Below are 14,934 nucleotides of genomic sequence, written 5' to 3'. Positions count from 1 at the left end.
CTTGCAATTATTACCTCCGCCAAGCAGGTTATGGTTTCACTCATGTCGATTTCTTGGTTGGTTTGTCAGCAGGATTACACAAAAACTACTGAACGGATTTCCACAAAACTTGGATGGTAGATGGGTCTCGGTCCAGGATAGACCCTATTAACTTTTGGTGCAGATAAAGGGACTCATTAAGGAATTTTTTCTTACTTTCTTTAACATTGTGAGATTAGAATTTTTAGAATTAATCATTTAGTCTATGAAATGTCATAAAATTGTGAAAAATGCCCACCACAATTTTCCAGAGCCCAAAGTGACGTCTTCAAATTGTTTCTTTTTTTTCCAAAAGCCTCTTCATTTAATACCATGAACTACAATGGCAGTAGAGCGCATACCTCCGCCAAGGTCCAGCTTTCCCCTTCTCAAACCTAATCCATTTTTATTTGGATCCACATGAAGATATACTCACTCATAGATACCAGCTACCAAAATGCACCTGATTTTTTTCATCAAGATCCATGCATTATTAACTGAGTAATGACCGAAAATGTTTAAAAACGTCTCCCATTGTCAAAGAGAGTGAGAAAGGTTTTCCTGGATTCATCCCTTTATCGGATCTGTGCCATAAGTTAATGAGGTCTATTCTTGACCAAGACCCATCTGCCATTCAAGTTTCATGGAAATCCATTCCGTAGTTTTCGCATAATCCTGCTGACAAACCAACAAAAAAACAGACAGGCAAAAACATAACCTCCTTGGCGACGGTAATGACAATGAAAAGAGGCAAATCCTTACATATAAGAGCTTGACCCAGCTAATGTTTGACAATTTAGCTTGAAAAATGACTTTATCTATTAATCAAAAAATAGTTGGCAACTAATTTTCTACTTATCAAATGAACATTTCACTACCACTTCTTACCAGACTGTTACCACTTCTCCCTGACAGCCTTTTATTACACATTTCCTGATGACATGCCCTACTTTCTTTATGAACCATAAAACTGTTTATGCATAACATGCAGCAGTAAACTACACATGCACATGGTAAATACTGTGTATGACAGTGCGGTCACTCAGGCTTATCTCGCAGCAGATCATAAACATAATCGCCCTGAACAGATTATCTCCTCATATCTTCGGAGACAAAGAAAGGCTAAATCACAATGACTCTCCCAGCGAAGACCAACCAGACAACGTATGATTCTGTTCAGATACACACATCTACAACAAAGTCTTAGTGAGAAATACAAATGAGGAAAGAAAACTAGTCGTAATTTCTTTAGTAAGTCAAGTCTGCACAAACGGTAGACTTCCTCTTTCTGTTCTTATCTCTCTGGTCATCTTCTCTCTCTGCTATTGTTCTCAGCTCTGGCCCTCGGCCAGGTTTCAGGAGGGAGGTGAGGCCAGAGCAGGACAGACTGGGTGTCAAGTGTTGTCAACCTCATGACAAGAGGCCCTGTGCACACTTCTCCTCCACTCAGCCTGAGGTGCTTTTTGTTCAACAATGACAACGTCCTATTCTGAGGTAATTACACACCATTAGAGCAACTATCACACAAAAACAGGAGCAGAATGTGCAGGACGCTAATCTTCCCAATAAATCGAAGTGGGTCACATATTCAAATGATGCCTGTTTTCAGAATGACAGATCATATCTGGCTCTTCTGATTTTCATATCTAATGGAATGAGGTTAAACAAGCGTTGTCATATTCCATCTGCTTTCTGTGACAATAAATCATTTGAGAGCGAGAAGAGTAACAATGAATACTTCAGTAGTCCTGGCTCAGCTCAGCCCTCCCTTAAACAGTCTCACATTTTTTTGCAGTATCAGTCATGTGGTCCATGTGGTTTCTTTTTTTCGTGTTGAATCTAATTTTGGATTTTATCTTATGATATCATCTTATATGCCAACATTTTAGGGCTGCACAATATGGTAAGAAAATAAAATCATATTCATATTATTTTGACGGATTGTGATGTGATTCATGATTAGTTGGAATGATCAATTATGAATCACGAGTTTCATTTTCACTGAAGAAACTATTAAAATAAGTATGATGATGTGACATTTGTTGGAGTCTGGACCAAACAAATTGTTTCTTACAGCTGGAGAACAAGATTTAAAGGCCCTACAGCACCACAGTACTTCACCATAACCCTTTTTTCTCACACATTATATGTTTATCAAAAGAAATTACAGCTCCTTGCAAGATGGATATTGCACCTAGCCATACAGTGATTTCGATTTGTATTACGATTAACTGTGCAGTACAAGAAAGTAAAAAAACACACACAAGAAGCCTCTCGCAGTCTTTGAAGTTTGAAGTATCAAATGTACCATAATGCATGTCTGATAAATAGTGCATCATCTCTGGCGACATACTGCAACCTAAACCTCAAAGTCTGGAAACCCTGAACAAACAAATCAGAATTATAACATGGATTTTTCTTAATGGATATGATTCTGCAGTCAGTGTTTATGCTCAGAGAAAGTCCTTGTGCTGTTTTGCATGACAACACTCTGACTTTATGTACACTCAAATAAATAATTTGCCTAAAACAGTGACAGTGAGTGATTGCAACACCACTGTCAGAAATACAAATCCCAGGTCTGCAACAATTTGTCAGACGTAATGTAGGTGCTAACTACAAACAAAACTCACCACGTCATAACAATGTTATGTGTTGAAAACTTGTATGATGAAGTGAACTTGTATGTAACACTGTGATCCTACCCTCTCACTGAAGTTACATAGTGCAGAATCGAGTCATAGGGGAACGGAGAGGCTGAGACAGAGACACCATTCACCCTATTACATGACACTGTACCATCAACATGATTTTGAAGATGTTATTTTAAGGTAAAAAAAGTTACATCATGTTGCCTGACAGTCACTGTTCTAGACAATTTTTACTGAGTGTAAACGAAAGAACAGATTTTTAGCAGCTTAAGTCTCAAACTAATTTTAATGCCACAACATAAGGCAGCACAAGTAGACAATAGTAGACAAAGCACAATAAATATCTATAGCAACACACAATAACAAACCCAAAGCTTAAACAAACACCAAACAACTTCAGCCTGATAGTGTGCCGTGATCTCAGCTATTTAAATTTTTTACCTCAATATGACAAAACATGAGACAGACCGTGAACGTGAGGTCACATATGTCTTATTACAACATCGACACGCGTCATTCTACAAAAGCAAAAAAGCTTATGTAATGTGTCTGAAAGAAATATGAGCCCACTCTGATATGAGCAATCTAGACTTTGCTCCTTTCTCCTGAGCAAGCATTATGTAAGCGATAATAACAGTTACTGATTTCACCTATTTTAACCCAAGCAGCCATCTGGCTGAATCACAATGCATTGTTATGACACATGGTGATGATGTTACAGGTGTATTCTGTGTATACAGGTGCAGTGAGGAAGGTATGAGCGCACTCTCTGAATCAGGTTCACCGAGAACCACCACAAGAAGAAATCAGGTCAGATTTCACAGCCGTGATGCCTATTGGTTCACAGACCATTCATATAGCACGCCCGACACACAGAGAGAGATCAACGCCCTTAAAAGACGACTGCCTCTCAAATTAGCAACCAGTGTTTCTGCGTTGGTTGTTAATGTGTAGAATGTCATGAGGTTATTTATGACCCAAATGAAAGCACTTTCTCAGCAGAGAGCCAAATGCTGTAATTACGGTTGTGGGTGACATCAGATTTAAATGCACTGTGGCAACATGTAGTTTTCTGCTATCTCAGTTGAATGAGGCAGAACATTAGTCTGGGAGGACCCAATAGCAAATTGTACAGTATGTGAATGCTCCAGATGAATTACTGTACAATTTCAGTCAAATCTATTCCAGTAAATATCAATGTTCGGGCTGAGCTATACGACCTTAATATGACATTGCGATATTTTTAAACTTAATCGCAATTAGGGATGCACAATATGGATTTTTTCAGCCAATATGATAACCAATAATTACCGGCTCCTTGTGGCTGTTACAGATAAGATAACCAATAATTTTGCATTTTTCAATTGGAAAAGAAATGTATACAAATCTGAGGGTATATCCAAAATCTCTAATGAGAATAATTTTCCCCTCCTCTCTGGACCCCTGTGGCACATGTATCGCAAATTGCAGCTTGCAGCTTGCAACTGTTGACTTCTTCCGAAACTTTAAAAACCATCCACACAGCCGACCAGTTGTTCGGCACCCTAGTCTTCTTCTTCTTCTTCTTCTTGTTTATTGGCTCGCAACGCAACGGTGCATAACACCACCTACTGTATCGGAGTATGTACAGTAGATGCTGCACTTGCTCAGTCAGTGAATCCAGTGCAGCATCTACTGTATCGGAGTATGTACAGTAGATGCTGCACTTGCTCAGTCAGTGAATCCAATCTGGCTTCAGATTATTGGCTCTGAATTTCATTATCAGCAAATAATCGATACATTTCCCAATATCGAGCCTATTGTCGATACACAATATATATCCCGATATATTGAAATCTCCTCAAAAGCACCTCATGAATGCTCGGAACGGGAAACAAAATCAAATATCACAATATTTTTTTATCCAAATACCTCGATAGCAATATTGTGACAATATTGAATAGGTGACTATTGGTGCACATTGTCAGTTTTGATAAGTAGTTATCAGTAATGTGGATGTAATGATTAACGAGGTGAAGGCAAGTATGAGAACAAGTAGGAGGGTCTGTGAAGTTACATCATTTTACTGTAATTCAGCCTTTAAAATGAAGAAAAGACAAGACAATATAGTGATATCCAAAATCTAAGACGGTATAGTTTCATATCATGATTAAATATCCAGCCCAAGTCAATATCACTTCAAACCTGAAGCACTGATCACACAACATTAATTAAGGGTCCAATTATCTATTAGGAGACATTTAACATGTCTCTTCTTGTACATCTGTGCTGCTCCGGTTCCCAGGAAGTCTAGAGACCCATCCATGTGCTTCTAATGGGGATAAACGTGTCCTAAGCCAAATACACTGTGGCTTTTAACACATAATTGAAACAAACCCTTCTTTTAAACCAACATGAAGTCATAAAAGAGCTCAGAGAACATGTTAAGTTGGATAACATTTGCTGAGGAAGACCTTATAATATAATTTTAGATGCAGAACAGCCACTGAAACATGTATATGTGAGTGTGTTCGCTGTAAAGACAAACTGAAAGAGTTACAGAAAACAAAAGAAAGAGTCACTTTTACCCTCTTTGCAGGAACTCACAGAGGTGTTTTCCGGACGGGATGCTCAAGGTGTCAGACAGCGTGAAGCATCAGCCTGCCATTACAGCTGATAGTCGATATTTATCGCCTGTTTGTTTTGAAGCAGAGCAGCTGAAATCCAAGACTGTAAACTCAACAGTTGCCGCCCAAACACACACAGAGAGCGCAGACGACTGCTCCCACAAACACACTGTCGCTGAGGAGGCACCGCGGCAGCAGGTGAGTGATAGGTGAGTGTGCAGGTAACCCAAGCTGACGGGGGAGGAGCTCCACGGACACTTCACTGGGGGTGGCTCGGTGTGTGAGAGCGGTTGTCACTCAGGTCTTCATGCGGAGAGTTTGGATGCATGCTGGTGATGCAACACACTCATGTGTTTCTTTACATTAAGCAACAACAAGCCACACTGAGCAGCTTGAACTGTAGTGGGCTTTAATACTGGTGCTGGGAGGAAAGCAGTGGTGAGGCTTGTGATTCTTTAAAGGTCCAGTGTGTAAGATTTAGGCCCCATAAGCAGAAAAGGATATAAAATGTATATATGTGTATTTATTGATGTATAATCATTGTGCCATTTTGCATCGCCGTGCCCAGGAAGAGCGCCAGGGTTTGAAGTCAACTTTGTAATGGCCAAACCCTCTAATTACATCGTAATCGAGAAGAAGTGGCTGTAAAACAGTGGATGACTCGTTTCACTGTCATGATTTGAGCCATTCGTTCCAAAAAAATCTGGAAAATCTAGAAGAGCCACACAATTAAATTATTTTATTTCTATTCAATTTAGCTGGGTGCAAAACCGGATGTTAGCCAGCTCAGTCGGCGGGAGTCTCTAGTGTACACACTATATTTGGCTCTCCAAGAACCACCGTTATGACCAACGTTAATGCAGTATTGTATGCCTTCCATTCAGCTAACTGTTTCATGCTGTCTGCTGCTAACGTTAGCAGATGTTGTTCAGTGGCGTTGCATAAGTAGCCACTAGCAATCGTGCTAGTTTGAGTTTAGCTCAAAACTAATCGTGGCTGATGTATGCACGTGCGATGTGCAGGCCGAAACAACATGAGAGGAAAGATAAAACTATAATACAAAACATAAAACAGTTCTGGTTCCTCCAGGTTCCAGTAGGGGGAGCTTACGTACCACCAGCGATACTCGTACCACAGTTATAGTAGTGAGTAAATAGTGATTAGTAATAGTGGTGCTATGCTGCAACTTCAGCACTAGATGCCTCTGAATCCTCCACACTGGACCTATAAAATGAAGGTTTGGCCCACAAATGGACCTTCCTTCTTAGATAGTTTAATTAGAAATGTGTCTGTTTTTTCTTCAGTATTTCACAAGGAAAAAGCTACATTTAGTAGAAGATTGTGCAAAATAAACATCTTGTGAACTTCTGATTTATCTTAGGACCATGAACCAGAGGTTAGGAACCACTGCTGTAGAGCATGAGTGCAGCAAAGAAACTATATGAGATGCTCTTGATGACATTGACATTGACAAATCCTGTTCTCATGAGTTTAGTGTTTTTTGTGTGTGTGAAAATGAAACTTGGGAAGCTAGAATCATATCGCACTATCAGTCAAAATAGTCACAATATGATTTTTTTACTATATTGCGCAGCCCTTATGGCAATAAAGCATGTTCTTATGATTTACGAATGCATTCTACAAGTAATATTATAATAGCGAGCTCCTCTGTCGTGGAATAATTACATTTCCACAGGCTTCACTTTCTGCAGCAAAGTGGTGATCTGGTCTGAACTAGTTGGATTCAACAGGGTGAATGAAAGAGGAGCAACAGTGTGGAACACTGCCCAGGTTTCAATGTCACCGGCTGCTAAGAATGACCACTCTTTGTCCAGCTGCAGTGCGCTGTCCCTGCAAAGAAAATCATTTAGATAATGCAGGTGCCCACTTCAGGGTATAATACTGCATGTGAGAAAACACTTGAAGAAAAAGGAAAAAAAATGAACACGCTCCTCATGATACCAGCATTGAGAGATAATTAAAAAGGGAAAACATACACTAAATGTTTGAACACACACACACATGCACACACCAGCTTGACCTACAGTCAGTAAAACGCACAGGTGTTTGCGCTCAGCTGTTGCTCAAGCACCAGTACTCTGAAATGTGATTTGTTATGAAACTGGTTACTTTGGCAACCTTGGTGTTTGGTTTGATCATTAACTTAAGCTTCAGTGGAGAAAAATAACCTGTTTGAAGAATGTGGGTAAGGAAATAACTAATACAAACTGCTCTGAGATCTTCACCTGAATGAATAAACAGGATCAAATATGTACAGTTAAAAGTTATAAAATATTAATTCTTAACCTGGAATACTTTTCTGTCAGGTAGCTAAAATTTGTGGTGCAGCAAAAGAGGGCGTATACAGCTGGATGCATTGTGTAGATCACTAGGAACACTGGAAGGTTATTTTTTTCACACAGGAGTTATTGAATCGAGTCTAAACTCAAAGACATGGGAGGAGAAAATGTTCCCTTTTTTTGGTTAGTCACTAAAATCAGAGTCATCGCTCTCTTAATCAAAACAATTCTGCCCTCTACTGGAGAAAATATGAACAAATGTAAAACTTATTAAATGTAGCAAGTTTAATATAAATAATCAATAGTAACACAAATATATAGATTTTATCTTTGACACATGTAAAATATATATATATACACTAGAAAGAAAACTCTGTTAATGTTTCAATGGCACAGAGGTCTGACTGCACCCATGTGAAGTCCCTGAGAAATGCTGACAGCATTTTCTAAAGCTAAAACACACTTTTCCACAATTTTTTACAAATGCAGTTATGAAAAACAACGATAATAAAAAACAGTCTTCACCTTACAAATACTCCAGCTGTCTTAAAGGGACAGTTCACCTCAAAATCAAACAGATTTTTCCTCTTACCTGTAGTGCTATTTATCCATCTAGATTGCTTTGGTGTGAGTTGCCGACTTTTGGAGATATGAGCCGTAGAGAAGAACTTGATGGCACTTGGCTTCTGGAGCTCAAAGTGGCAAAAATACACATTTGAACAAAGAGCAGGATGCAAACCTGCTAAGCTGTGACATTAGCAAGCTTAGTAGGCTTAGTCAGCTATCCTCTTGTCGATGAGTAGATGTACACTTCCTTCAACAAGGTGATACCGAAAGAAAACAGTTCCTACATGAAACCGCTCACAACAAGGTGTGTGGACTATCTTGAGTAACCGGGTCATAATTTTCTGTAAACAGACTTTGCTGTTTAGTTTTTCCAATTTATTTTTTGGGCACTTTGAGCACCACAAGCCATCTAGTTCCACTATATTCAAGAGAAGGCCGACATCATCAACTTGCAAACTCACACCAAAACAATCTACATGAATAAATAGCACTACAGGAAAGAAGGAAAATCAGTTTCTATTTGTAACAAAGAAGTGCTGACAGGCTGTGAGTTCACCTATAACATACAATGTGACGATGAGGAGGAGGCGTCTTCATGAATACACACTGAAAGACACAAAGAAGAAAAAATACAAATCTGTTATTATGACACATTCAACTGTTCCTGAAGAGAATTATAGTAAACGAAACACAAAAAGTGTTTCTAGTGTTTTTTCTAGTGTTCTAGTCTGGCCAATGACTGCGTGTTTGTTTACGTTCAGATTGTTCTTCATCCGCATTGATTTAAAGATGTATTTCAGCCACCTGAATAAACAATATCCATCTTTTCAGAGGAAGGAACTGGATTATTGTCCTTGGATCTATCTTGGGAGGAAAATCTGAGTATGTGACGACATCGTACGAGGTATACAGTATCACTTGAATGAATGCCACCCGTATCAATAATTCAAACAAGTCCTAAAGGGAACCAGGGCTTATTTCATTCATGGACAAAAGCATGAACAAAAGGAAAGCTCAGTGCTGTCCGGCGTTTTTAAAACATATGTATGAGATGCTAATTATGTCGACATATCTTGTCAATCAAAATAAATGGAGCCTAAAATGTAGGCCAGTCTCTTTATGTGACAATGAAGTATGTTATCTGTGTTTGATACCAGATATTGTAATTTACGACCTGTCTGGCATTTATGCTGACATATGTAAAAAAAAAAAAGAAAAAGAAATGGATCTCACATGTCACATCAATAAAAGCTCTCCCATCTGTTGTGGCTGATGGTCTAATAACTGACCTGGCCAGTCGGGCTAAAGTGCTGAGAGCCAGGACTCCATCGAGGCCATAGACGACGAGCAAGACACAGCTGATGATTACGTCCGCCCTCATCACGTACGTCTGCCACACCAGGAAGTAGACCGTCAGCAGGATGGTCGTCCCCGTCACGATCAGGTTAGCCAGGATATAGCCCTGGCTCTCTGTCAGGTTGCCCTTCACGCCTGAAGACAGCAGCCAGACACACAGATGGTGGGAGAGGGTTATAAGCCACTGCTGAAGTTAAGTTAAAGAGGTCATATTATGCTTTGGGGTTTTTGCCTTTTCTTTATTATATTATATAGATTGCTTGTGCATGTAAAAGGTCTGCAAAGTCCACACCAAAAGGAAGTTACTCTCTCCCACAGGAAACACTGCTCCTGCACTGCCTGAAACGCCTGGTTTGGAGTCGAGCCTTTACTTTCATAACTTATGTACATCACTATGAAACAGTGCAATTTGTTTATATTTGGCGGACCCTGCCACCTTTCTAGCTTCAAACAGTGTTCTGTAATTTTCCCCTGAGAGCAGCTTGTTTAGTCAGTTAAATCTGAGTTTGAATTTCCTCTCCAAAACTACATAGTGCCCATTGAAATGAACAGGTGGAACATGAATGTTTACATATATGTATTGACACAGCTGCCTCAAATATTCTGATAAGCTTTAGATAATGGATGTTAAGCAATAATGACAAATAATGCAACCAAGCATGCATGAAGTGTATGCAGAAACTGACATGGCCCTTGTGTTTAGTTTTAACACAAGTATAAGATAACATATCAGAGGCACAGATATCTAAAATGGCAGCACGATCACAAGGAAGGCGTACTCGGAGGTCAGTCATGGTTCAATATGTGACTCTGTTTTCTCTCACCACAGAAGAAATGGAGGACGTCCAGAGCAGCCAGGAGGAACAGCAGACTGACATCACAGATCAGGTCATCTTCAGGATAAGACAGCACCAAGCCTGACACACACACACACACAGAGACACATTCACTGATCTCTGCAGGTACATCAACAAAACATCTGGGACTGTGTGAGCTCACTCTTTCTGATGATCAAGCCCAGAGTGAAGAGGAAATAGAAGGCAAAGTAGAGCGATGTCAGGTTCAGCAGGAGCTGGAAAGTGACAGACGACAGCTGAGTGCGGGGTTAAGGTTTGATCATTCAGCATCACACTGTCAGTGACGCACAGAGAGAGACGTCAAGGCTTCACTTCAGACGAGTGGGGTGAAATATAAAGGATACTACACCGACTGGTCTTCCTGCAGGGAGAGAGACACAGAAACTTTAGTTAGCCTCGTTCATTTTGTCAACACAGCAAAATAAAGTAGTAGTATTCATGCCAGTTCTCTTTAAAGTTGCTGTAAGTAATGTTATTTTTTTGATATGATCGCTTTTTTTAGCGGTTTAATGTAAAAGCGTGCCTACTGCAACCATAGCAACGCGTCCACCTACCTGCTCCGTACGTCGCCATTTTGATATTCTCCTGCTTCTTCACCTCTGATCACAGAGGGGACGTCTCCGCCTGCTGGCCGGGAGATGAACTACAACCAGAGGCAAATAATGGGAGAAGTGAACAGATAAATATTTAATACATAAATAATCGACTGATATTAAACTCTACGGCTCTCATGAGGGCTTTATAAGCCTTTCTAAACACTTTCTAGACACTACATGTGAACAGGGAGCAAACAGATATGACCATGAAACTTTCCCCAGTTGATTACCTATTAATACCAATATTTTTTGTATTAGAAGATTTCTAAAATGTTATGGTAAAGTATGCACATGAGACATGAGCTAATTAAGAATACTGTATATTTTCAGAACATAAATCTTAATATTGGATAAAGCCAGGTTCAAAGCTTTTTGGATATTTTGCTCTTTTTTTATATAACTCAGTAAATCAGAAAATACTGTCAACAGCCATTTAATCAAATACATTTTTGCCATGATTTTAGGAAATAAACTGCTGTACATATCAGGTTATATAAACTTCAAATTGTATATAAAAAATAAATTGGAAAGTCTGTTGTATGTAAGTGCTACTGAGGTGAAGATTTCTGACTTAGAGGATGAGAAAACAAATGATTTTGAGAAATGGTATTTTAAGATATATATTGTAAAATCCCATATATTCTTTGACAAAAAAATGGTGAATAGAGTAAAAATCGTATCTTATACATATCACTCTGAAGCCTCCCCAGTTGATTATTTATTTCCAGCCAATTATTTTTTTGTATACCTTCTGATATTTTATCTTTAAATATTAAAATGGGACCAATTGTGCCAATTTTCATTAATTAATTTAAGAACTAAGTGTGTATTTTATTTCCTTTCCACTCTTCTAAAAGAAGGCATGTTATGGAAGCAAATAGTCCAAAGTCTGAAAATTGATCAGTGCAAAATCTATGAGAGGCCATTCAGGCCGTTATTCATTTTGCAGTGTAGTGTCTCCCATTAAACATGAAAATGACTCAACAGTCTGTTAATGGCTGACAGAACACTGCATTTCTTCCTTGTTCCCTAATCTACTCAACAGGTTTCCCTTTTTTTGCTCTAATACTGCCATCTAGCGGGAACATTGGTGAACATGCCACTAACTAACCTTAAACAAAAGATATTAGGCTATGCTCACCTAAATGCCTGTAGTTAACATAATCATGATGATGCACTGTTTATCCAATTCATTTTCTCTATCAATGTCAATCATTTTTTAATCTGTGTCGTCTTGTATTGTTAATAGTCCTAACACTAGGTGTCACTATGCACATTCACATGGTGCAATGCAATGAATAAAGAGGAGTGATAAGCGAGTGTGAGGATAAGAAAATTAGTTTTTTTTCATGGTTTCCATCATCTCCTATTTTCTGGGGTTTAAAGAGCTGTTACACATTAAGCTGCTAAATTAAGACAGGAGGAGCATGGCCTCTATGTCATGGAGGGATTTTGAAATACTCTCATCTCGATGAAAACACCTGAGTTAGTAGCAGGGTATGGCCATGAAATCTTGATGAGTGGACACAGTGGCTCACGTCCTCCCTTCACTTTCTCAGGGATACATGCAAATTTCATTTCAGCGACTGATATGAAGGGGTGAAGAGAATCACATATTGAAAGACAACATTTAATGCACATTGCATATATGAACATTAAAAAGCTATTGACTCTGACCTAACCATTTAGGTTTTCAGTTTATCAACAAGGGATCAGTTATTTAAGCTGTTTATTATGATTTAATTTATTATTTAATTCATAATTCCTCAAATGTGTTTCCTGTAAGGTGATACAGTGTGATTTATATTACATTATATTATATTATATTATATGTACTGTATGTGTGTCTTGATTCAAGGTCCCTCTTTGGCCACAACCAGGAAAAGCGTGTTAATGCATCAAGTTTTGTTGTGTTAACCTGTAAAAAGTGTCGCTTAAAGCATTTAAAGCGGTAATAGGAAACTTTTCAACTTTCCGCCCTCCTGGCATTTCCCTGTAGTATAATCGTTTCTCCAGGAAGAATCCAGCCCTGTGGCAGACCAAATAATACAGCAAAAGCAAGACTTATAGGGAAACAATCTACATGGATCGTGTAATTTTTTGACACCCATTACACTGTGTAATCAGTATGTTCTTCAGAATGATAAGTTAAAGCAAAAAAGGTGTCTATTGCAAGTTTAAGCTACACATTTTTGGAATTACTTCAGCAAATACACACAATAATTTTGCTACTTAGGAGGACAAAAATATGTGTGTAGAGCATGCCCACCAGAGACCTCTGCCAGCTGAGCAGTACAACTTCTAGTTTAGTCCTCTGCTACAAACTTAAATGTGGATAAAATGATTTATTTGTTTGGCTCTTGTAGACTTTCCAAGTTTTATCAGACTGAATGGCTCGAATTCTGATAGCGGGGGTGTTGACGCTCAAAATATGTATCCACCAATTTGCAGCCACTTCTTTCACAATGCATAACCTTTCCCTCTACCTTTACTCTACCTCTCTGAATTTAATATTAAACCTTGTGGGGAACTGCTTCTTGTCCAAAACAGGAGATGAGTCCTCCTAATGTGACTTTGCTGACTCGGTTTAAATCCACACAACATGCAAGATAAGAACAATTGGGCTACACGCTCACACACACATGCACTTACAGAGCGAGCTACATGAGATAAGAAATATAGAATACCAAAATTAACTGCTTTAGCCTAGCCAGCTGTTTCATTGTCCCCTGCAGCCTCTATCTGTTTCTCTTTCTTGCTTGTCCTCTGAAACAATCTGCATAGTGTGGCTGGAAGAACGGAGGCGTTGTTTGGGTTGAATGGAGGAAAAGCAGAGGGGTGGAGGGGTGGAGAGGGAGATGCTCCAGCTGTGGGGGAACAAGACAACACAACAGCATCTCACATGTGGGCGAGGGGGGGTGTGGGCGTCAAGGCTGCGGGGGCTGCACACAGTGGCATTGTTATAAGGGGGTGGGGGGGTGGGATGCAGCTGATAAGGTTTAGAGAAATGGATCATTCCCTCAAATCCTCCCCTCGGGAAGCCTTGACACAAAACACTCCTGTTACTGTATGGTTGTTTAAGCTGGAGGAATTCAAAAAGGCCCCACAGAGATCTTTTAAACCACTTAAATATATTGCAGATCAAAGTTTCACAAATGTTTTTACGCCGCAAGATCAGGGAGTGAGAAAATATTTGTTTTGAGGACCATGAATCAGGCGAAAACTGAACATGACAGCACACAGTGACATAAGATCGAGTGTGTTGGAGTGCGTTTTCCCTCAGGTTTGACCAAACTGTATGCTGTTTTATCCTGCTTTTTTATTTTAGTCTTTTCATAAGGCGCATTTATTTTCATAATTTCTATCCTCTAGCTCTATCTTTATAGCCTCTATTAGAAAAAATATATACAAAAGCATAAGAGATAGAAAGTAAAAACCTGAGGAAGAGTAAAAAAAGAAAGGGAAACCACTTCCAGGCACGAAAAACAGGCAATAGGTGTCAAAAAGATCGCTCCACAATTACAACAGGCAATGAGTCTGTTTGAAATTTGTACTTACAACATTTTACAACATTTTTCCTGTTAAAATGTTCAGGAAAATTATTTTTGCCTCAAATATTAAGCCGTATGTCTCATACAGTGTTGTAAAAAGTACCCAAAAGTCACAATTTAGTAAAAGTAAAGATATTGTGTGTTACTGTGGTAAAAGTGAAAGTCACCCAAATGACTACTACTTGTCTAAAGTATCTGATATTGTAGATACTGTTATTTTCTGACAGTAAATGTACTTAAGTTAGCAAAAGAACAACTAAAAGTAAATTGTTTATATTCTTACACGTATGCATACTGTGAACTATGGGTCGAGCAATAATCAGATCAGATAAAGGTTAAGTTTTTTCTCATTTTTTCATTTTTCTGAATCACTGTTGTTGTTTTTTCCATGTGACTGATGTTGAAATAAATAAAGTCAAAATGTGCTGCGTT

At 38.9% G+C, this 14,934-nt stretch overlaps 1 protein-coding gene across 1 annotated transcript; it reads right to left on the bottom strand.

Moving 5' to 3' along the window:
- Positions 1-7,848: 7,848 nt before the first annotated feature.
- Positions 7,849-10,734, bottom strand: LOC141001468 (transmembrane protein 80-like). The gene is given in 5 exon segments (XM_073472553.1): positions 7,849-8,748; positions 9,432-9,633; positions 10,323-10,415; positions 10,498-10,594; positions 10,596-10,734. Coding segments are annotated over 5 exon segments (435 nt in total). The 5' UTR covers positions 10,626-10,734; the 3' UTR covers positions 7,849-8,735.
- Between the last annotated feature and the right edge of the window lie 4,200 nt (positions 10,735-14,934).

Source organism: Pagrus major, chromosome 8 (assembly GCF_040436345.1).
Source record: "Pagrus major chromosome 8, Pma_NU_1.0".
In the NCBI taxonomy this organism is placed as follows: domain Eukaryota; kingdom Metazoa; phylum Chordata; class Actinopteri; order Spariformes; family Sparidae; genus Pagrus; species Pagrus major.
This window is presented reverse-complemented; position numbering and strand designations above follow the sequence as displayed.